The sequence below is a fragment of the Rattus rattus genome, chromosome 3, assembly GCF_011064425.1.
Source record: "Rattus rattus isolate New Zealand chromosome 3, Rrattus_CSIRO_v1, whole genome shotgun sequence".
NCBI lineage: Eukaryota > Metazoa > Chordata > Mammalia > Rodentia > Muridae > Rattus > Rattus rattus.
The window spans coordinates 194,476,499-194,501,255 of record NC_046156.1 but is presented as its reverse complement, the minus strand read 5'-3'; the positions used below and the strand labels follow the sequence as shown (position 1 = coordinate 194,501,255).

General features: G+C 44.4%; 1 protein-coding gene across 4 annotated transcripts in view; it reads right to left on the bottom strand.

Moving 5' to 3' along the window:
- The window catches only part of Mast4 (microtubule associated serine/threonine kinase family member 4), a 590,118-nt gene that overhangs the window by 49,402 nt on the left and 515,959 nt on the right, over positions 1 to 24,757 (bottom strand). For 3 of the 4 annotated variants that reach the window (XM_032898966.1, XM_032898967.1, XM_032898968.1), the window contains 7 exons: positions 21,585 to 21,663; positions 14,957 to 15,114; positions 13,009 to 13,084; positions 10,879 to 11,088; positions 6,620 to 6,721; positions 5,172 to 5,304; positions 1,261 to 1,328 (listed from right to left, as the gene is read on the bottom strand). In XM_032898966.1, the coding sequence (XP_032754857.1) occupies positions 1,261 to 1,328; positions 5,172 to 5,304; positions 6,620 to 6,721; positions 10,879 to 11,088; positions 13,009 to 13,084; positions 14,957 to 15,114; positions 21,585 to 21,663 (826 nt within the window). Of the gene's footprint in view, positions 1 to 1,260; positions 1,329 to 5,171; positions 5,305 to 6,619; positions 6,722 to 10,878; positions 11,090 to 13,008; positions 13,085 to 14,956; positions 15,115 to 21,584; positions 21,664 to 24,757 lie in introns of those variants that run through there. The other variant, XM_032898965.1, reaches the window with a different exon arrangement.

Sequence of the window (24,757 nt, the reverse complement as noted above, 5' to 3'; positions counted from 1 at the left end):
TACTCGGGAACACAGCCATTCCCCGGCCTCAGAGCTACTTGACCTCCTCAATTCAAGCAGCCGCCTGTCTCTTACATGTCCCCTTGACCTCTGGCCCATGGCACCTGAATCTTAGCATTACTTCCATGGCTTCATCTCTGGAAACAAGTTAAGCCAGGGACCGCTTGATCACTCTACACAGGCCCTCCTCACACTAACTCTTTTGTCCTACCACTGATGACGTCACCCAGACCTCCACCACGGTCTCTCCCTCCGAGAGCCTCAATAGTCCAGACTATAATCACTGGCTTGGCGGTTCTCCTTAGATACTTTGAAGGAATCGCAGTTACACCACAACCACATAATGATATTGTCATGGCATCTGTCAGTTAGCACTTAACGTTGGAATACTTTCCTAGCCACTGTGGATGGAATATCTCCAGATGGAGAAACTGAGGCTCAGAGAACCCCCTCCCCTGACTGGTAGGCAAGAGGTGGAGTTCATTTTCAAATGCAGGCAATCTGGACCTAGAGTTCTCAAACCCCAGACTATAAAAACATGTTTTACTTTCCTGGCCACTTGGATTCATCGTGGCTTCTCTAATGATGCTCACTTCATAGGAGAATGGCCCCGTCAGCAAGGCCTTTCACCAGTGCCACGCAAGCTGCCTCTTTACCGATTTCCCTATCTGTCTCTGTATCGCGTGCACTTTCCAGCCATGACTCTGGCCAGGTCATCTCCCGGTCTACTCCCTCCTCCCTCGGACTCACTCTCCCACTCAGTTGCTATCTGCTACCCTTAAAAAGAAGGCCGCCTGACAGACACGAGCTGGATCCTACTGACTGGTTTCCCCCAAGCCCTCCGGCTCAGGAGTCTGCTTAGCTTTTAGCCCTGAGATACACCTTGCAATCCAGCGCATTCCTCTGTCCCCTCATGTCTTACCCATTTTTCCCCCATTTCAACTCAATGGCCAAGCCCTTGAAAAAACCTTCTGGGATTGGTCCACTCAGAAAAGTCTATTTCTGGAATGGTCTCCCGGTTCACGGTCATCTATTTGTTACCCATGCTCAGAGTTGCTATTTTGGTGCTTATGATGTTGTTTTTGTAAACTTCTGCTTCTCTTAGGAGTAAGGCACTAAAAGTGTGTGTATGCCTCGTGTCTTGCCCACAGAAAGACAACAAACATTTATGGAATGAAATAATTAACACAGTCAAAAATCTCCGGGTGCTCAGAAACAGAAACAAACGCAGCGTCCTACTCCATCAGGAGTGATACTCACGCTCACGGACTCGTCCGTCTCTGGCGTCTCTGCTGTTCTACTGTCGTAATTCCCCAACTGAGCCATCTCTAAGTTGAAAACAAAAAGGGAAGAAGGAAATATTGAGGTTACACAAGAAGACAAAGCCCAAACAGAAGAGAAGTAAATTCTCGTTTCTTAAAAAGAGAGAAAGAAAATTCCAGCCTACAAAAACATGCACATATTACAGCCTCAAAGGCAAGAACTGGCAGCTGGTATTTTGAACATGTACTAATGACACTCTCTCTAGATCTCCAATTTTATGAGTAGCCAGAACTAGGAACATGGAACACAGGACACTGGGCCTGCGCTCCAGTGAGCAGTAGGCACTGGCTCATGCACGCGGTCAAGCTCGCAGTCTTGGGTGAGTGAGTGAGCAGCTCTGTCCACAATCCACGAAGAGAGGCCAGCCTTCCAAGGACTTGACACACAGCAAAGATGCACTGGCTACAATCTGAGAATTCTCAGTTGCAGGGACACAAAGAAAGTGCAGTTTTCCAGAGGCAGTAATGGTGGTGGGTACCAGGGGATAGAGGAGGAAAAACCCTTGGGTTATCACTTCTTAGCTTAGAGACTATTTAACCTCAGGTTTTTGTGAAAGATGCAAACAGTATTGTGTCTTCGAGCTTTTGCGAGTATTACACACACTAACGCATGTGAAGCGCTTAGCATATTCACTAATAAGAATTAAGTGCTCGTTAAATGTCGGCTGTTATTTATTAATTACATTGTACGGAGCAGTCAATTCTGGGCTGGATGCCACAAGCTTGAAACAAACTTAAGTACTTCCCTGGTGGTCTAGTTAAAAGTGACAAAGACATCTAACGTCCAATTGCTCAGACCCTGGTTTTGGAGAGCATCACTGAGTTTAAGTAAATGAGAAAGTCTAATTTATTTAATATTCATCTTCATACTTTCTTTAAGCCTTTTGTTGTGTGTTTTGGTTTTGGAGACAGGGTTCCTTTGTGTAGCCTTGGCTGTCCTGGAACTAAATATTTCTGTGGAACAGGATGGCCTGAAACTCAGAGATCCACCAGCTTCTGCCTCCTGAATGCTAGGATTAAAGGTGTGCAACCACCACCCAGCCAGATATTTTTTAATAAAGAATATGAAAGAATTTTCACCAAAAGCATTTTTTTCCCAAAATTGAATGTATCAACAAACAGTTAGACTTTTTGGCAATTCTGTCAGCATTTAAAATTGCTCCTTGGGCCTTTATTTTATATGCTTGTATTCTTATATAGACACATGTTCAGGGGTAGTGAGATTATTCATAACTTAGAGAAAGCAAAACCACACTGAGGTGAAAATGGATAAATTCCAGATTCTGAAGTAGCAGTGGCACTAACTTCTCCCCTTTAGATGCTGGTGAAATTCTAGAATAAAACTGTGCTTAGAGCAAAGACTTTCTTGGTGTCACAGAAATGATTCGGGCCTATAGTAGGACCAGCATCTTAGACACAGAGACTTGGACAAACTCAAGTGCACTGGGCTTGAGGAGCTCTAAAGAACTGTGTGGAGAGCCGCCTTCACATTCTCCATTGTAAGATGGCGCCGATAACCGGCAGGATGCACCTAGTAAAAAGGGCAATACCCAAGCACCTGGTAACTTCCTCACTCAAGGGGACACGTATGCTGTGGTACGTCATCTGGCACGTTTGGCAGCGACCAGCCAGAGAGTGACATGTCCTAGGCGAGGATAGTTTCCTATATAAGGGATGGTTTTTCCTCACTCGGGGTCTCCGTATTGTAAGCTTATGCTCTCGCTCTCAAGATGCATTAAAGCTTTTCTGCAGAAGGTTCCTTTGTGTCCCGCGTCGTTCTTGCTGGCAAGACGTAGCGCGGGGCAGAACTGAGACACTAATAGATACTATGTAGCAAAAACAGCACTAGACATTTCTATTTGAGAAGCAGGTATTGTGCCGTCCCATCACAAAGCTTATGTCTATTTTTACTTACTTAATTTTATGGAGACACAAGTGACTTTTGCCCAGTCAAAGTCACAACCCAGCCTAAAACTCTCTCCTACATACCAAAGGACAGACATAGATTTGTCCACTTTGATGTAAACAAGAAAACAAAGGAAAAGTATCTCAAGGGTTTGTAATCAAATTACCTGGAGAAATCATTTTAAGTATTAAAAAATATGTTGAGAGACTGTTCTCAGAACGACTCAAGAAAGCTATTAGAAGTCAAGATACATTCCTAGTGATTCATTCACACTATTCAACTCCAATGTGTCCAAGATCGCTACTGTTTTGTTTTGTTCTTCAAATCTATTCAGATATACGAGAGGGCATCACATTATTCATGTGTCAAAGTTCTGTCTACAGTGACACTTAATGCCAGAAGAAAGCTGCACAGAGCTCACTGGTTGACAAGACCCAGGCTGACGCAGCCTTAACCATATCGGCGTGAAGAGTCACTCTAACATGTTTTGACGGCCTCCCCTCTCCAATTATTTTCATAAAAAAACAAAACAAAACAAAAAACCAAATTAAAAGAGCGTTCTGTTTTAAATAGAATTTCAGCTAAATAACTATTATCTAGGAAATCCATATTATTTGTAAGCAGTGGGTAGTAATGGGATGGAACCAAGTGTCGGCTTTTGAGGCAGGGAGCTAAGCCATCATTTTGTAATGCCTGAAGAGATTTTTTAAAACTCATCTAAATACCATTAAACATCTGCCCTTTTTATTTCATTGATTTAAACCATTTCTGAAGACTTGTGATTCAAAAAGGTAAAGACGGTAATTTAAAAGCCGCGGGAGAAAATCTCTCCCCGGGGAGCTTTTCAGAGGCGCAGTCACCAGCCTCTGTATGTGAGGAATCTGTTGTGGTGCCGCTTTCAGTACAGTATAAATTCATCTGGCATTATCTCCCGGTAACGCATGCATCATTTCACCAGGAGCAAAGATACGATGTCCGCAAGAGCAAACCACGAGGGGAGGATGAGGAAACGGGGGGGGGGGGCACGGGTGCAGGAAGCAGCTTCCTAGCTTAGGACAGAAGAAAAAAAAAATCTCTTCACATCAACATTTACCTCCATCACAAACAATTGAACAGGGTAAACACTGCCTGCAAATTCAATTTAATGAACCAGGAAGATGATCTGGAACGAGGGACCCCATGATAGTTCATGAGTCTTTTGGGGTGGTGCGCAGACTAAGTGCTGTATATAACAGTATTGAACAGAGAAGCAGAAAAGGACAGGAGGGGATACCAGTATTAGATATTTATTTATTTATTTATTTATTTATTTATTTATTTATTTATTTATTGGGGAAGAATGACTATAGGATATTTCTGTATTCAATAGAATCATATCTTTCATCATGGGGATCAACCACGTACCCCTCTTACAAGCTCTGAAGGAAGCACCCCTCTTCACACCCGGCTCCCTTTCGAGTGTGACTACTTTTCACGTTTGCTTGAGGTAAGCTGGGAAGGTACCTGCGAGTGCCGCACTCGATCTAAAGTCGGCTACGTTCTAGCTCTAGCTGTGCTCCTCCTAAATTAAACTCAAACGTCAATTTTAAATGAACGACGACTTCTAGCGATGCTTTGAAAATTAGAAGTGCTCTCCGGAGTCCCCCCACTGAGGGGGGATGGAATCTAAGTGCTCCTGGGGACATCGAGTACTGTCAACATCTGGAAGTCTCTAGTCCAGCAAGGCTAGCCCTTTCTCTAGCTGACACATGACGGGTCATGCTCACTGCCTCCTCTGTATTCAACCATGGCCATTTCTTTCCGATGCTAACTGGCCTCCACCGAAAGGGGGCTCTTCAGAGAGATACCCAACATGGGAAGCGTAAAGGTTGACCATGATGTTCTTCCAGATGCCCACGGTCAGAGGGTCAGAGCGAGTGAAGGGCAAACCGACCAGCACTCACCTTCCAAAGGGTCCTTATTGAGTCCCAGCTGGCTGATGATGTACCGGGGAATGTCACTTTTGATCCCTTGCCCTTCTTTGGCATGGCCTTCTGCAGCTTCCAATAGGTAATAAAATTCTTCGGGATCAAATTCCTGGCAGATGACGGGCACAGATTAATAGTTCTCTGAGTCAAAAAAAGGTCTGAGGTTCTAGTACATAAACCTCACTCGCAACGAGGCTGACACAGTTTGAAGTTTGTATATGAAGAGAGGACGTAAATGCCTTTACACAGTATAGGATTCTCACTTCATATCTGAAGCCTATTCATACTCCAAGGTCAAGCATGTATACAACTGGTAACCTGAAGGTCAGGACTACTTCTGGCCTTCCCGTTTCTCTGTAATGTAACTTCCAAGGTAATGTGTTCTATTAAAGACCAGGACCCCACTGGAAGACAAAGGGTTTACTGTTGTGGGGTTTTTTTATTTGTTTGTTTTTGGGTTTTTGACTTGAGGTCTCAGCGTGGTACCTAGACCGGCCTCAGATTCCTCAACATAAGAACATTCCACCCGAGTCTTCTGAGTAACAGAGACTACTGAGGCATGCGCCACCATGCCTGGCTTGGCTGGCTCCCTGAGATCTCCCCCTACTCCGTCTCGCCAAGCACTCTGTGTGTTTATGGGGCTATGAATATTTCCATTTCATAAAACATTATGAATGTTAATTAAAGGAGGGATAAAACCAAAGCACCTGCGACCGGACACGTTGCGAGCGATGCTCACGTCACACATGGACAGACATTAGTAGTCAACAGGAGCCGAAAGTGAATTTTCGTAGTGTGCTCACAGGCCCTTAAAGACTAGGCTCAAAAGCATCAGATTTGTCTATGGTCTTGACTGAATTCTCAAAGGATTATTACACCAAAAAAATCTTGAAGGAAGGAAATGGTCACTGGCCAAAAATGATAAAAGGTAGCTCGTGGCTAAGAAAACCCCATCCCTCCAGATCTGGGTGATGCCTTGCTCTCAGGCCGGTAGCCAGCTAGTGCTTATTTCCAACACATTTTAAAAACAATACTTAGAGCCACAGGTCACCATACTCGTGGCTTCCTCCGGTCTGAATCTTAGCAACTCCTCCAGAAACACAAGGCCGAGTAAGCATTTTAAACTAGCCGTGGCATGAGGTTATCACACTGAAAGAGGGCCAAGCATATTATTCCATGATCATCCTTCAAGTCTGACCAGAATGCAGCTTAATAACATCGCCTACCCCAGAATTCCTCCTCAAAATCAGAGGAGACAGGCCACATCTGGACGCTACCCTAAGTGATCACACGCTATGCGGTCCCTCCTGACTCTCTCTGTGTAGCACCCGTGGTTAAAGTTTAGTGAAATCGGAGCCATCCTAACGGCCGCAACTTCCCACGGTTAACAATGAATAACGTAGGCACATCTGAAGGCAACTTACCAAGCACTCCAATAACCGTGCCGGGCGGGCAATGACAATTAGGATCTTTCGGACTAGCTGCTTAATAAACGCCAGTTCTCCACTTTCAGAGCGATCATGAGCCTATGGAAAAGCAATGAGCAGAAAGATGCTAGAAAGGGCTCCGCCAAGTGGAAAAGGAAAATCGGCAAGGCACGCTAATTAGCCAATTTAAATAAAAAAAAATCAGAAATTAAGTGACTTAGAAAACACTCTTAATAGGCGTTATCTCTAACGTAAACGCACACTATCAGACATGTACAAAATAGCCCTATTAGCTAACACTTAATCGTACAACTTTGATTTACGATGTTTCAGAAATCAAATGTAAGGATAAGGACTGCTAATGTAAGCCATGAATGAAGGAGACATTAAATTTATGATCCACCGAGAACAGGGGGCCAGCACTGGCAGGGGAACAAGCGCTTAGCCCTGGCTGGTGGAACATTTTAGACGCTCGTGGCTAAGGTAGAGACGGGCTGTCTTTCTTAATCCAACATACTTGGGAAATGCAGTTCACGCACATAGTATGATGAGCCTGCAAGGTAACTTTTTTACCACGTGTGAGATGTCTACACATGTGTCATACAAAAGTTGAATGGCATGTTGTTCATATTCAGCCACACACGTAGACTCAACAACACCCACTGGATGAATAACACCCAGACACTAAGCTTAGCAAAACTGAACTGGATTAAGCACTCGAGAAATTTTATTTTACGGGTTGGTTGCCTGAGCGCACTAAATATCCCAACGGCAGAGCTTACCTTGTTAATAGACACTGGCATTTTAAATATTTTCTTGAATAAATCTGGCAGTACAATATTAGAGCTGGCGCAGGATAAAGTCTGGATGGAAACTGTGCATAATCTTAAGGCTTCATAATTTTTAAGGTTTTTAATGATACAATTTCTTAAAGATGTAGGGACAGAACCAACGTGTGGCCAGGACCACAGGATATAATCTCAGAAACATGTTTGATCATTCTTGGGGGGTGTTCATCAATGACAAGTCACACCTTCAAAAAAGCATGCAGATAAAACTTATGAAAAATGGCTGTAACGTGCCCGCTATATTTAAGCTAGGGTGGCAATCCACAGCTTGCATGAAAATAAAAGTGAACCAGCTTTAGAATAGGATGTGTTCTGTATCTTCAGAAAAAAAAAAAATAGTCTATGTATCAAACGCAAACCACCTTTAAATTTATTTCTAATGGTCGTTTAGCAAGAAAAAGGAATTTATGGAAACACAATTATTCCTCAGAAAAGTAACGTTCTTTTTTGTGGTTCACCATCCCTGAACACAAACCTTGAAAGGTTGAAAGACAAACAAGGCCTATCTAACTTCTTCGTGACACTTTGGGTTAGATGTGCCTATAATAATTGCTCTTTATGAATTCACGAATGTAAAGAGTATCTAAAATACTGAGGTATGTTTCATTGTTTTTCTGCAGAAGGAGAACAGTCAATTCGAACGGGAAAGGTTTCATTTCAAAGACCATCAAAACGATGACATGTTCCAACTCTTAACATAGATTGGCTGTGTCGTACTCCGAGACGTATGAGTTCTATTGGCTTAAATAATATTTATTTATCAAACAAGTGGAAGAAGACAGGCTTCACTAAAACAACCACCAATGAAACAGCACAGTGTGCGAAGGAACTGGCTTCCTGGTATCTTGCAGCAAGCTCCAAAGGGACGAGTAGAGTCCCAGAGTTTGTATTGTAAGGGTTGGCCACTATTAAAAAAGCACTGTGACCCAGATTCGAGAGTAGGTTGGAGTTTCCTTTGTGGTTTATTTTCTTTGGCTAAGTACAACTCAGTGAAAGAGAGACTGTAGGAATGAAAGCATTCGTCTGAAATTGACCTAGACCCCGGCCTTTAAAAGGCATCTGTTAAATCAAGCTGTTCAAACCATGGGGAGATCTGTGCCTTAAGTTATGCAAATGATTGACAGCGGAAACATGGTGAGGAGACAGGATTGCTGGGCTCAGAGTGTCACATCTGGAAATGGACAAGTGCATGCTGGAGAGGCCATGACATGTTCCCACAGCGCTACTCTCCCCCAGAAGAGGCCTGCTCCTCACAGACAGGTTTGCTCCATGCTCTGGACAGATACTGGCAATGTGCCTCTAAAGGGAGACTGAATTGTTGCCAATGATTGAAAGAAACTACATCTTTCAATCACAGAAAGCACAGGAAGACATTCTTACTCCCTTCCAACAATGACCTTTAGGCTACTGGTATATGTGTTTCTGCAGCTCAAAGAGAAACCTCTCTAAAAATTAACCTTTTTCATCTGTCTTACCACCCACTCAGAAGACCCGTGAAACGCTAAGATTAATCTTTAATTGCTATCAAACAGTCTGCTCTGTCTGCCATACGTCAACAAAAATCTAGGGGTAGATTTCCATAACTCTGGATATTAATTCTACCTTCTTAAGGCACTGCCTAGAAAGCATAGGACAAGACACAAGAGTAAGCTGGTCTTCATGATGCTCTCTTGTATTTTGGGTGGCCCTGTGGAGTTCAGGAAGAGGGAGGTCATAGACGTTGACTATAAGGCCCCCTGGTCTGCTTCTTTCAAAAGTGTGCCACTGCCGATGTGATGACAAGGAGCAGAAGAAGGGATACCTGACATTCTGTCATCAGGGATCAAGTGTTTTGCTATGCTTCCAAATGTCTTCTCTTCCTTCTTCTCTCCTTTCTAAAGTAACAGAGGAATCCCTAACTACCTGACAATGAGCACTGAGTTAGGCACCAGGAAATAAGAGACGACTTGAGAGAGCTCACTGACGGAAATGCGAGGCTTCTCTCCCTCCCATCCTCAAGTCTTATTAGAATGCATTATAGCTACACAGAACTAGACGGACTAGACACACAGGCCATGCTATGGCATTTGTCTTAAGCCAAATGGATCAGTGAAAAGGGCTGAGCTATTCTCAGAACTGAACAGATACATGGATTCGAAGGGTTGGGTTTGGAAATAAGATGTCTGGCGAAGAGGAGGATCTGAGCCAGGTAACAGCAGAAGAGGAGAGAAAAGTTGGAGAATGGCAAGGACGATTCAGAAGATGCCAACAGTTGCCTGATGTAGAGAGAGAGAGATTATCCTAACTCAGAATTGGTAATGTCTAATGGTAAATTAATAACAACGAAACTCAAAAGCTATTTTTCCACCCTCAGAGACAATTTAAGGAACAGAGCTTTACTAGCCATATATGAGAGATGGGTACCTCGGAGAAAATGCTGTTGGGAAGTATGGATGAGGAAAGAAAGAAAAATGGCGGCTGCCAGCCAGAGAGGCACCTTCTTATCCTGTGAGAACGCAGTCATCCAGGGGAAAGGACTGATGGGTTTCTCAAAAGTAGGATGCTAATATTTTCCTTCGGTTTAGTGGGTTATTTACATATTCATTCAGAGAAAAAAAAACCCACCATGATTACGTTTACAAGGATATAATGCATGCTGTAGGAGATACAGAAATATTATAAATCCACATGTAGGTTAAATAGGTTTCCTGCGTAGGCTGCATCTAATCAATTTCAGTCAGAAGAGCTGTATCATACACAAATTCTATTCTACCACACACACTCCCTGCCTATGCTAGGTGTTATCAGGAGCGAGGCATGAGGGTGTTGGGCAGACAGGGTCCCGCGTTTATCTGTCATTTTGAAAATTGGATATTTTGTTAGAAGAAGAACTGATATTAAGGAAAATAGAAAGTTTCCAATTTACTATCCAATACAGCATGCAGGTTAATGAACAGGACACACAGCCCAGTAGAAGCCAATGGCTTCCCATTTAGCTTTTTTTAGATATTAAAATTAGATGGCACCATCAAATAACACACATACACTCGGGCAATTTATAATTTTATAGGTAAAGTTGGGGAAGTGGGGATGATTGCTAAAAAACCCTTCACAAACCACTTATTCTAGAGTCATAGATTGTTGGGTCCCCAAGGTCCCTATAAAGGTGATAGCATTAATTCTTCTATTACTATACATAATGACCAGAACCAACTCATAGCAAGTAGCAATCCGTGAGGTTTACTTGCACACCCGATGTGCGGGTACCACCTCCCCACCCCCCGCGTCTGCCACAGCACACTTTCCCAGAATGTGAACCCCAGATTTTAGGGAACTCCTTGTAAGCAAATGGTTTCACAAAAGTATTTGGCCCGGGAGAAGTCAGGACAAATCAGAGAACTACGCACAGAATAGAAACTTTGTTCCTACCTCCTGCAGCAACTTATCCAGTTTGTGCTGCAATTCAAGGAAGTATCTGGACGTGATGAGACCCTGGTGGGATTTATCCAGACAGTCACGAGCCAGCTCAATGATCTGATGGTGAGTGAAGCTAAGCACCCCGTCGGCCAAGGGGAGGACGTTGTCTGGAGAGTAGCTGGTGATGATTTCCTTCAGACGGTCTTCCATCTGAGCCGTAGCCTGTTGGAAGGACACGCACACACGTGTGCAACACAAGGAGTCACTCGGGAGCCGCATGGCAGGCACACTTTCGTTTTTTCAGACTGTGAGTCGCTAAACGTTGTCCTGAGAATTGCGTTTGAAAGAAACTTCATTTGGGGGCTGGAAGTATAGGTGACCGGTAGAGAGCTCTTGGCTAGTGTGAGGGAGGCTCTGTACTGGGTTTCCACCATCACCACTACCACCACTACCACACACACACACACACACACACACACACACACACACACACACACACACACCAAAAGAAACTTCACTTCTGCATGCTGTGAACATGGTACAACCCTGTCATTACGCATTAGTGTGAACCCACTGACTGAACTACACTGAGAATGAGTGTGGACGGTGGCTGTTAATGTTGCAACCATGAACCTTATGAATCCCTGACAGGTGCGCCAGTCTGGCAAGGACAATGTCACTACAGGAGAGTATGCCCACGTCGGGCGAAACAATAGAGAAAATTCCTGTGCCTTCCACTAGCAATCGAACAGTGCTCTAAACAGACACACACACACACACACACACACACACACACACACAGAGGGAGATGGAGAAGGGAGAAACACCACCTTACCCTGTGGAATATAGATAATGAACATTTGAGGCATTAACTGTGTGTTCCTGGCCATCAATCCCCCTTAGCTGAAGCTTCCTTTAGTCCTTATAAACTTCTTGAAATAACTCTTAGCATGTTTGTGGAGGGCTAGGCTGCTGTGTTAAGATCACAAGCTCCTTCAGATTGGTTATCAAAAAAATACGACCTGTTTATTCAGTTGCTACACGAGCCTCGCGGTATGCCAGGGTTCCCCAGTGTGAGCCCCGAGTTCGTTTTCACGACGAGGTTTCAGTGTGCCAGGAGTAAACCGATAGCAACTTTATCCCGTAATGCAAACCCCGTCCCCTCAGTGCATGGCCAAGGGGATACCCCTCACAAAACAGATCTACAATTTCCTTTCCGACCTTCATTTTCTTCCCCGGGATGGCCTACCGCCTAATCCATATTCCTGCCTTATATGAGCTACACAGGCAGGGAGATTCCCTCTCCCCACCCTACTCTCAACATTGAACCTCATTAACCAGGCATAGTCGATATCTGTTTCCGTGGTGGGCGAGCGACATGTGATAAATAGGTAAAACGGAGCTAATCAATGCCATCAATGTTAGGGTCATTACGAATAATAAGTACTCTGCTCTTGGTTTATGAACCCCAAGAACGCCCTTTGTTCTGCTTCCAGCAACAAAGGCAGCCAGTAGTGGGCTGAATGCTGTGGAGAAGTAGCCTTCGGCTCATCCTCAAGAGCCATGTGGGGGGAGAAGGCACGGAACTGAGGGGAGTGTGGGGGACCCCCCTCAGAGAACCACTACTGGTAACCACGAGGCCTGGCAACGAGCCTTCACACACGGCCCTCTGGCTGAGGTCTAAGTCCTTTTACCAGTTGAGCTGCGGAACATGACACCATATCTCTGCTTCTAAAGGAAGGGGTTTAGAAAGGGAGATGAAAAGGGAAACACAGATTTAAAAAGGAAACCAGTTCCCAGGCCACAGCAAGCTCTGGTTTCCGAGAGGAAAACCATGTGCTCTCGACATAGCACAGCAATGACACAAGTCCAGAAAGTCAAAAGGATAAAGTACCTTTGAGGGCAGGGCCTCCCCCTAGACCTGCCAGGGCCCCTGCTGCGGGGCACACAGCAGCAACATTCATCAGACGGAGCAGTTGTTCGCCTCCTGTGTGTTTCGTGGTTTTCTCTCTCCAGGAAGACTACAGTTGTTGCTTAATGTGAGGCATTGCTAGGCAGGGCCCTCACTTCTTATAACAAAACCACCTCACAGAGGCTGAGCCCACTCGTGAGAAGCCAGGCATCTTAAACCCCACCCGTTACCTTTGGGAATCTTTCTTTGTAGACATGATTCATCATAATTATTTCATGGTCACAGCAGGCGGGGGAACGTCCAGGGCTGCAAGCAAAGGAAATTACGCTTTTTAAACCTGCCGCGGCATAAGGTGAAAATAAGCCTTTTATTTACAAACAGCCAGTTGCGTCCGAAGTGCTATGCAACCCTCGTAGGAGAAGTCTTGGATAATAAATTACAAGAGTCAGTCATTAATAGCACGCACCGAGAGACGCACGTCCCCGGAACCACACAAACACAGCGGACAGGATGCAAAGCGCAAGCTCACGGAGTGCGGTGGCACCTAATAATTCAGTCACGGTGCCCTGGCGGAAGATGCCCTGGCGGTGACATGACGTCATGCACGTGGCATCATGAGCTTACGGAGCGGTGGCAGCCAAATCAATGAATTGCAGTATTGAACAAAACGGGGTGGCCGCTCACAGGACCGTCCAGGACATATTTACCGGGACAATTTCACACCTCTATCATACACCTGCGCTCCGCCGCGCACCCCCAGGGAGGGCCGAGAGCCTTCCACGGCACAGGTGTTCTGGTGAAATCCATTTTCTACTCTAACAAATGTTTATTTGGGATGCTGAGGTAGGCATTGCATGCGATAAGAAAACCGAGGCATAGGGCTTGTTGTGACCCTTTGTGTGTTTCTCACTTTGTGTTTGTTTGTGTGTTTGTTTCTGGCATGATAGCTGTATGGGGTGTGTGGGGGAACCTGTACTCTTGGATAGATATAGCTTGGCCTAGATGCCCTGGGAAGGAAAACTGAGAGCAGAACCTCTTTAATAAACCATGGTGACTCTGGTTAAAGTTGCAAAGTTGTTGCTGGTTTTTTTTTTTTTTTTTTTTTCTTTCTAGATTTCAAAATAAATTCCCATATCCCATAATTATCCGGTGTGGATCTTTTGGTACCAGTTTGTGATACTCCATGAACAGGAAACATATAGAAGGAAACCCCTTCTTAGTAAACTTTCATGTTGAACTAAATACCTAGCAAGCTCAGAGTTAAAGACTAATGCTTTATCAGGTGGACATATAGGAATGCTGTCCCACTGAGAGCTCATGCTGACGAGGAGACACATCCCCGATTCCCTCTCCTAGGAAGACCTGCTGCCCAGCTCCTGGGTGTCCATCAGCAGAAGCCTAGAGTTGGCCATCTGTCCTGCAGGATAGCCTCAGCTACAGGAAGAATCCTCCTATGGTGACTGGATCTTCCCAGGCTACTGCTGACAAAAGGCCAATGACTGACAAGCTGGAGCAAGGGTATAAACGGAGGACCGATTAGTCTACAGGGATCCCAGCCTATGCTGGGCTGAGGGTGATGGGCCACACTGTCCTGTGGCTTCTCCTCCTCCCCGGGCCTGCTTCCCCTTTTCTTCCATTCGTGAGAATCCCCAGAGTTCTCTCAGAAATATCCTGGACCACCTCCTGGTTGGGGATACTTCCATCCAGAGACATTACTGTGGAACCTACAGTTCAAAGCAAGGCAAGGAGCCAGCCCTATGCAGTACCCAGAGGACTGCATTTGCCAACCACAAAACTTAGAAGCCATGAGTCTGAGGAATGTGCTCATCGTCACGGAGAAAGTAAGATTTAGGTGGGAAGGTGGAATAAGACTACAACGGGCTTTTTAATGTCAGATCTGGGAATGCTATCTTTCCATTTATTCTCCCCAGCCCCTATTTAGCAAACGCCTTTCTCTTTGTATGTTACCATGACCTGCTTTCCATGGCTAGAATTTTCTATAGACAGTCCTTACGGCTTTTGTAGCAATCAGTGCATTGTGAAAACTTAAAAAGAAATAGAATACCTCTCTATGGTAATTAACGATGTCATCCACATGTGCGCACACACATACAAGTTACAGATATGGTAGGAAGCAAATAATTCCAGTGAGGACTGGTGCAGGTCAGGTCTACACACCTGAGACTCCGGGAACGCGGACGCATGGGCGTGTTTCTGCACCGGTTCTCAGTGGCGATGCTTTCCGTTGTGCAGAAGTGCTTGGACAAGAAGTGTAATTCGTCTGGTGTTGGCTGGTACGGTAGCTGGTGCAACTTCTCCTGGGAGGAACAGGATGACTGAAACGAAGCAGAGTGAAGTTAGGAGACAGCTTCCAGAACAAATTCTGGAGTCAGAGCGTCAACCTTGGGCAATGCCGCCATTTTTACGCTGGTTCCATGACAGCAACTAAAACCTAGATGTAGGAAGCAACTTCTCTCTGAGGGTTCATCATGCCTTCCAGATGTCTCAACCCCCGCCCCCAAAACAGAGTTCTTTCTGGGTTTAAAAAAACAAAAACAAACCAAGCCTGTGAGATGGACAAAAGCCTTTAAAACCCAAGAAGAGACTCCTGCTGCTGTTCCCAGTGGAAAACACTCTGACTTTTAAGTAAATAACACGATTATATGTGTGAGATCATAAAAAGGTAACGAAACCTTCCTCGATAAAAGCACGCTGCTCTTTGATGCAAATGCCACCCATGGGTGCTATGGGCACACGGGAAGGACAGAGACCTGTTTATCTTTCCTTTCTGTATTTGGCGTGGGTGGGTACGGGGCAAGAATGCACCGTCCCTTCTCCAATGGGCAATTTCAGTAGAGGTCCCGGGGCTTTAGCCCTTGCTCTAAATTCACTCTTTAAAAACCATCACTCAACATCTGGAACGTGACGGAGAAGGTGAACAGCTAAGAACGGGTGACTTTTAAACAACCTGCCTCTGGGATCTGGGCAGTGAAGGAACTGTTGGCTTCAAGGTTTAGGGAGTGATAAACTCAGCAAGTCAATGCCAATAAAAGAAGTTGGGCATTTTGGGGTTGGGGATTTAGCTCAGTGGTAGAGCACTTGCCTATGGCGCAAGGCCCTGGGTTGGTCCCCAGCTCCCAAAAAAAAAAAAAAAAAAAAAGAAGTTGGAAATTGGGCATTTTTAAGTACATGGAAACAGGGCTAGGATAGGCACATGTTTGAAAGATACTGGTCATTGGAAAATGTCAGCCCAGGTAGAGTTTTGCATCAAACCAAACAAAACAACAACAACAACAACAAACTCATCTTTACGAGAGAATGCCCTTCATAAGCAGTAAAGTATTGGAAATTAATGACCAGAGCTGAAAATATCCCTACACCTTGAAATTATAAAACGCCTTGCTAAGTACATAGTAAGATAGACAGGGACTTTTTATAATGTAATGAGATTATTTTATAAACCATAAAAACGAGAACACAGAAAGAATAATGAGCTAAGCAAAGCTTTACTCGGGGTAAATAGTCACTCCTAAAAATACTTCCACTATGAAAAAGGAAATAAAACACGTGAACTAAATCAATTCAGAAAGTCTGGAAAAGAACCATAAAAACCAAGCAGGAGAGAAGCAGGGGTGCAATGGCAAAGACAAGGAAATTAACAGATAGGAAAATGGGAGAGATTTACATGGAGGGCTGAGGGGCTGGCTCAGTGGTAGAACGCTTGCTTCACAAGCACCAGGGCCCTGGCCTGATCCCTAGCACAGGGAAAGCCAAACCTACAACTCATACACTCTCTCCCCTATCTCTCTCTCTCTCTCTCTCTCTCTCTCTCTCTCTCTCTCTCTCACACACACACACACACACACACACACACACACACACACACACAGTTTATTATGTCTTACAAGCAAAAATGTTAACTATACCACAGGAGCCCTTCCCTCTTCTAAGGGCCCTTCTGGGAGCTTTGTAGACCCAAGCAGGTATCATCCTTAGGGGGTCGTGATGCATTTGGAACCCTGGGCCCGCGCTATTTGGAAAGTAACTTTCAATTTTAGAAAGACAGTATGACCTGTACAAGGTAACCCATCAGTCACAGGACCAGTCATAATCTAGGATATTAATATTTCCGCGGCAACCTGAGTCAGCATTCACACGCAGTGGATTGGCTATTTTATGTAATTCCCTAACAGATCACTTGAAACTTTGCTACTCAAAATGGTTGCTGCAAATGTCTATGCATAAGTGGGGTTTGCAGACAGAAATGGGGGGCAGAGATTTACCTGGGAAGGTAGGTAGCTGTGTGTGTGTGTGTGTGTGTGTGTGTGTGTGTGTGTGTGTGTGATTGTTTGCTTTTAGTTCTCTCTCTTGTGTTTATGTATGTGTACACATTTTGTTAGGTTTTTGTTTTCTCTTTTTTTTTCTTTCTTGTATAGTTTTTAGGCTTTTTTTCTCTTTCTCTTTGGCGTGTACGAGCATTGTTTTCCCCCTCTCGTGTTTGTGTTAGTATACGTTCTGGCTTTAGTTCATATTCATTCTCTTTCTCTCCCTCCCTCTCTCTCTCCCTCCCCTCTCTCCCTCTTCCTCTCTCCCCCCTCCCTCTTGTGTAGGTGTCTGTGTGAGTGTATAGTTTGTTTTTAGTTTTTCTCTCTTGTTTTTGTGCATTGTTTTTTCTCTTTCTCTCTTGTTTGTGTGTATATACATTCTGGTTTTAGTTTACTTTCCGCGGTTTTCAAAATGACCGTGGCCAATGTAACAAACTGTTAACCTCTACTGAGTCTAAAGTAATCTTTGTGATTACTGCATATGCATTAGAGGAGAATAGCATCAGAAATTTACGTATATTTGAGATCTGGGGACGTTACAGACTGAGCGATGCGGAGTGGATGCAGGGAGTGCTGTCTGTCATCTTGGCACCAGAGAAACAAGGAGGCTTGGAGCATCTCTAGGGAGATGCTTAGGGAGAAAAGCAAGTTGTGAGGGAAATGAGTAGATCACAAAGGACCCTAGGATGAGCAGAGGGCACCTGGGAATGGAGAGAAAAGCCGCCAGCGACCGACGAAAACACGCCCTCAAAGCACAGCATATTGGACGACAAGGAAGTTTAAGTTCAGTTTCATCCAAAATGAGTATCAAGTTGCCAGGATACTCATGGGACCATCAGGAACAAGTGCCATCCCCACAGCCTCGGCTGTCTTCCTAGTGATCCTCCTGCCTCAGCCTCCGAAACAGCTGGAAAGGTAGGTTGTGCACCACCATGCCCGCCTCTCATGTTCTTACAGAAAAGATAGGTCTGCTGAGCAAAGCCTCCTTTTAGAAGAATTTCAAGACTTACTATGGGCGTTTTCCAATATACTAAGTCTCACGACTTCCTTGTTCTCTGAGTGTGGGGCTGGTGGCGCTCATTACTTAACTAGTTTGCATATGACTTTTGACCACACCATAAATCAGATCCGGTCTCAAAGTGTGAAGATTTACGCCAAAAGCTGTTGCTGTTTCTCGAAGCAATTAGAAATACATTGCCTACGTCATGGTATCGCTCAGATAAACATCTTGTCTCTCAAGGACGGTCCTCATATGCCTGCAGAAATTCCCACTTGTTATTACTAAAGGTAATGTGATTTAATAGACATATGTCATATTGATGGGTACTTATGGTCTTATTTCCATTTTTCCCCTCAGCAGAAAATAATTTATCTGGTGAGAAATAAACGGAAGGATATCTCCCTACTGCAACTGCACACAGCTTATTTCAAAATTAAAAATTATGATGTGGATAGTATCCTGCAGAAGTTCCACGAATTAATTTTCACTGCAAAGATTTCACACTTAAGTAACTGACAATGCTCCGTGTTCTCTGGGAGGACAAACTAAGTGTATATGACAAAATTCTTTTCCAATTTTGCAACATAACATTTTTTAACACTTGGCGATATTGAAATGTCTGTAATGGCCCAGAGATATTAAAAACATTTACATTTCAACACGAACGGGTCTGAAGTTCAGCTGGCAACATAATTATCTGTGAACTTTCAAATTGTGTTTCGAAAACGTTTCTAGTTTTGTTTTGCTTTTTTTTTTTCTGTATATAACCTATATTTTTCTTTTTTCTTTTTAAAAAGTACAGTTTGGGTTGGCTAAAGGACTAGTAGTTAATGAGCTTCTAAGGGTGATTCAGACTAGAAATAGGGGAGCACAAACTCCGAGTTGCCAGCTGACACAACTGTGGCTCTTACTTGAAGGGCGCGGACAGAAACCTAGACAGGAGCCTTGGACCTTTCCCTTGTCCATTCCATAAAGGAGCGAAGAAAAAAAACCAAGCCAGCCAATCCTGCAACAGCGTTCACAGTCCAGACCCACTTTTGCTTTTGGCAAAAACAGTAATTGTGGAAACTAAAATTTCGTTTTGAGGGGAAGAAATGGAGATTTGAGACCTACACCTGCCTACCACCACGATGAATACATAAATGTGTAAGAGAGAAAGGCTATTAGAAATGCCACGTGTGTGTGCATATGTGTGAGCATGTGTGTGAGCGTGTGCATAGGTGTGTCGAAAAATGGCCTCAAGTTTCTTGTTTTAGACGCATGAAGCTTTACCGACACTAGCCTTCAGGTAAATCCCTCACAAAGCTAAGGGAATGCCCCTCACATGGCCTAGACAGAGCCACGGCGTTAGGGTCTGGACCGCTCGCAGTATTCGAGTGGATAAAGAAAGGAAAGGATAAACAGCCCCTGAAATGATTTTCTGTGCTTAGGTTTCAGACCTAAAAAAAAATGAGGGTAAGAACAGCAGCGGTGCCACAGAATATGTCACCAGCGTGCAGCAAGCCCACCCACCCCAGGAGATAGACTAGTGCTTGCTCTACAATTACAGAAACACAGTCTAAAAAGTGATGTGGACCCAATGGTCTGGGCTCAACACACTCACCCTTCATACATTCGCTTTAAGAAAATGATGTGTGATTATAAGAAAATGACGGTGCATCTTGTACTCTTCCTGTTTTTCCACGAAGAGGAGAGATTTGTCACCTGAACTGTCATTAATGCTGAAGGAGGGTGAGACGCTTGACAGGAAAAGAAAGGGCTTCGCAGCCAAAAGCCATGGGTTTGAGCTTTTAGTCTGGGGAGGAGTGTGGGTAAGGAAGTCACAGAGCAAAGAAACCAGGACTGTTTACTTGTGGCTTGGTTCTAATTAAGGGGACCCTAGGGTCCAGGGAGCGGCAGCACTTAAAACATTTTCAATGGCTCTGTGTGGGATCCGCTTCATCACACATTTTGAAAATGTACGGCCCTCCATTTTCACATCTGAAATCGCCGCCAGTGTCGGCAGCTGCCGTAATAATCAAGTCAAATCTCAGTGGTACTTAGTAGCAATTTTATCCACTGATAACACCCAGGATGCTGGGGGTGTGCAGGGGCGGGGGAGGAGATCCAAACGGACAGCAAACTCCCACAGCACAGCAAATGGGAAAAGAGGCAGGAAAATAAAGGACCTCTCCCCACGCACTCCTCTAAGACGAGGCAACGCAAACCCAACAGATGTTAACAATTTGGCTTTAGAGGTGGCCCAGAAAACCCACATTCCACTCAAGCTTCTGGAAACACAAACCTAAGGAGGAGGGGTGCTAGTTAGTTCAGCTAACAAGTTTTAGTTTTCTTATCAGTTTGAACGTTAGTCCGTGGCTGCTCACTTAGCCGCTGATTGGGGTGGACAGTCCTAAACAGTAAACTGTGGCTTTTGACAAAATGAGGAGGGGACTGATTCAGAAAAGGCTCTGTGCTTGCAGGTCCACAGTTTGGGCTGCTGGATACAGAGCATCCAGACCACTTCATTAGGCATTCACTGAATACTGGGTGACCTCCTGGGCCTTTCTAAACTACCACCTGGCTCTCAGAGCCCTGTGGTTACAGAAACTCCTCCACCTTAAACCAGGCATGCCTGGATCTAATCTACTGAACAGTAGGCAGTAACTGCTAGGCCTGGGGTTGACATGTTAGCATTTGGGGCAAGAATCTCATATTTCGCTATCCCCTCCATAGACTAAGTTCCTTTTTTGTTAAGTTGTTAGGGTAGAGATAAATTTATGGCTTTGTGTGTGTGTGTGTGCCTGAGTGTGTGTGTGTGTGTGTGTGTGTGTGTGTGTGTGTGTGTGGTGGTGTATGTGTGTGTGTGTGTGTGTGTGTGTGTGTGTGTGTGTGGTGTGTGTGTGTGTGTGTGTGTGTGTGTGTGCCTGAGTGTGTGTCTGTGTGTGTGCCGGAGCTGTGAGTGTGTGTCTGTGTGTGTGTCTGAGTGTGTGTCTGTGTGTGTGAGCGTGAGTGTGTGTGTGTGTGTGTGTGCGTGTGTGTGTGTGTGTGTGTGTGCGTGTGTGTGTGTGTGTGTGTGTGTGTGTGCCTGAGTGTGTTGGGGGGGTATCGTTTGAGGAAAGAGAAAACAAAACAAGCTTCCATCTCAGCCACAGACAAGAGAGGAGCGAGTCCATCGAAGTTTAATGGTGTCTACAGCTCGCACACTTCTGATCTAGAAGGCCAACACTGAACCCAGCTTGTGTTATTTTCTACACCAAATGGTATTAAAATGAAGGCTCTCATCCTCCAAACTTGTCATCCTGGGCCTTACACTTCTTTTATGCCCTGTAGTCTGGAAGCTTCCAGAAACAGCGCTCCCGTTTGACACATCACCTTATACGTCGAGATAGGCATGTGAAATTTGCCTTTTCCTTCCCACCAGGAAACACCCGGAGAAAAATCCCGAGTCTGGGTTAGTTCTGTGGTTTTGAGGTGAGAAGAAGAAAAATCAAGCACTTACAGAGACGGTAGAGCTCGGTGTGTTTGTCCCATAGCCTGAGGAGGGGAGAGAAGCCAGAGACCAGCGGCGCCCATCCGTTCTGCGGACAAAGGGAGCTTGGTTAGGTCAACTGTGGAAGTGCTGATACCAGGGAACCCCAGAGAAGCCCCAGGGAATGAGGGTATCTTTAATCAAACAAACGACATAAACACAGTCTATGAGGATGTGGGAACGCTTGGCCGGGGTTCGGGTAAACAAACATTATACAGCAGGTTGCCTTTTATTTAATAGGAATCAATACGCCCAAACAAGTAGAAAGTGAATGGGTTGATCCATAGTATTGATCTCTCACTAATACACTTTGACAAAATAAATACCGGGGATAATTACAACGGTCAGACTCAGCAGATTCAAAGCGGTGTAAGCAAAAAAGGGGAGAGGAAACATGTTCTGTGCAGACGCCGACAGCTGGCCAATGATCTCATCGTGGACCCGGACTCCATCAGGGTGCGAGACCCTGGGGCGGGCTCAGGGCCTTCAACAGGGCTCTCCACCTCATATTTCTAAGGGTGTAGTTTTCCTTATTGTAAGCAGAGGTGGCGGGAGCGCAGCGGCTCCTGGTTACGTCACACTCTGAAGTGGCAAATAACTTTCTGGTCAGAAAGCTTGAAGCTCAGGCTTCAGAGAGTTCCTGCTTTCTGACAAGACCTGGCTTCACACAGTGTTGGCGCAAAGTCACCTGCAGAGTCTCGGTCCGGTCAACCTAAAGGCTGGAGGAAAACTTCTCTACTCATAATGGAAACAAACACAGAGAGTGAAGTCGCCTGCTCCAGTCTCAGAATCTAAGCAGCCAGGGTCCTTAAAAAGAATGGCTTTTGTCCATGAATGGTGACTAAATGGAGCTGGACTGTGGGTTAAGTCAGGGCCAGTACAGGGGTCTAACGTGAACTGACACAGTAGTTATTAGTAGCAATGTTACTGGTAGGGCAAGGGGCTGCCTCAGAGCAAATTTTCAGGGATCTCTGTTATTCTAGAGCCTTATCGAAATTTAAATTAAGATCATACTGTATGTATGTATGTATGTATGTATGTATGCATGTATGACAAACTGTCAGGGAAAACAAAGACAGGGAAAGTTTCCAAGGGGCGAAACAGGAAAAAATGTTATTTAAAAGCAGCACTACATCATGGGGAGACATTCTGTAATTCACAATTTTGTTCATTTACCAAGGGAGAGACAACAGTGTGGAAAGTCTAACACAGACACATTCACAGAAAGCTGAAGTCAGGGAATTCGATAGCATCGCACTTGAGTTTGAGAAACCACAATTTGATGCTCCTATGGGAAACTGCCACTGTGGCCTGACAGTCAAAGGCAGGTCTTCTAGGTGACGGTGGTGTCACCTCCAATAAGTGCAAAGGGTCCACAGAAACAAGATGGAGGCCAAGGAGACACATCACAGAGTGACCACAATGCTAAGATTTTAGGGAAATTTACCTGTCATTTCTGTGGCCATGATTGGAGTACAATTGAAAATCAAGTATTTAAAAAAAAAAGAAGAGGAAGAAGAAGAAGAAGCAAAATGAGATGTTTGTAAGCATACCAGGGAAAAGTAATAGGGGTGATTAAATCATGTATTTGTTTAAGAACATTTTTATAGAGATGAAAATGTTGACATTTCTGAGGAAAATAATTACAGCATGCACATAAAAGGTACACCCACCCATTAAATGGATGCAGGCAGATCTTATATTTAGCTACCTATTAAAATATTTAAAACGAATTCCTGAATTTTATATTTTAACCACTTTTAATTTTGCAAAGAAAGGGATATGATTTTTTAAAAGAACTGTCCGGTCCATTTAATAGCAATTATCAGAAACTAGACTCTGGAAACGAGAGGGACACACTTATCCACCATGATTTTGTTTTGTGATTCATTAACTCTCTTTTCCCTCGGGTATCCATGGACATATTTCAGATGGACGAGCAGTTCCAAGGGGAGACATGTTCTTATTAGTTCTGAAGCATAAATTACATTTGCTCAGTCCAGAAAACACACAACTGGAAAGGTGTTTAAACAAGAATGTGCTCGGTTCTTGGTACAGCCATCAACCAGGAATAATTCATGTCTCATAAAGTTCCCTAAGTTGCCCACGTCTGTTTACTCAAATGGAGCAAAAGGACCATTGCATCTCATTGCCATGACAACCGCACATCAGAAAGTTACTCTATATGCTATATGCAGTACTGAGAGGAGAAAGTGCCCCCTTTCCAAATAAGCCATCACACAGGCACAATTTGGATCCGACTAACAATGCTGTCTTTTCTGTTTAGTAGCTACCAATAAAGCAATGTCCAAAGACAATGTCCTCATCTTTCCAAAGCAACAAGGCTCTTCTGAGGAGAATCTGTTCTTTGTGGGTGGAAATGTCAATGTTACATCAAATCAAAGAGGAGAGGAAAACAGCTGCTGAGAATGTAGGCCACAAAGGGATTGGGGGCTGGTGGGGCCAACCCACAAAACATTTGGATTTGTGTAGTACGCAATAAAGGGTGAATGTTCTGATTCCAGCCTGATGGTTTTAATTGCATGAAGAGAAAGCAGGTAAATGTGTTTAGTAATTACAGTGTATTTGTTAAGTACAGGCGATAGACTATACACTGTTGGGTTAAATTCAACTATACCAATCACCAAGTAAAATCTGCTCCAGAAAGAATTATAAGACTAACAGGAGGTTACCCCTAGTCACTGGTATCCAAGGGACTGAAGACTTAAAAAGTCAGAAGGGCAAACTTTCCTAGAAATTTGCTTATGGAAATGTGTTCCGAGGTTTATCCAGTCAAAAAACAACTAGGCAACCAGGAGAGGTTGATGGCATTAAAGAACACTAGGTTACCAGTGAAAGCAAGAGCAATTTCTAACGTCTCAAGGCCCCAGCTTCTGGCAGAGGTGATGACGTCATCGCCTCCATCTTACCATCACATAAAAATGTTAAGTGACCCACAACTCTGCAGGCTTGAGATTGTGTGGGCTGAGTATCTTTCACCCAAAATTCTCTGTACCAGAGAATTTTGATTTAGAATGTTTGATTTGTCTTTAAAAGATATTTCCCAACCTACTAAATACCCTTAATCTTAAATTTGAAACTGAGGCATCCCAAACGCTCAGACCATTTCACCAGTTCTCAGT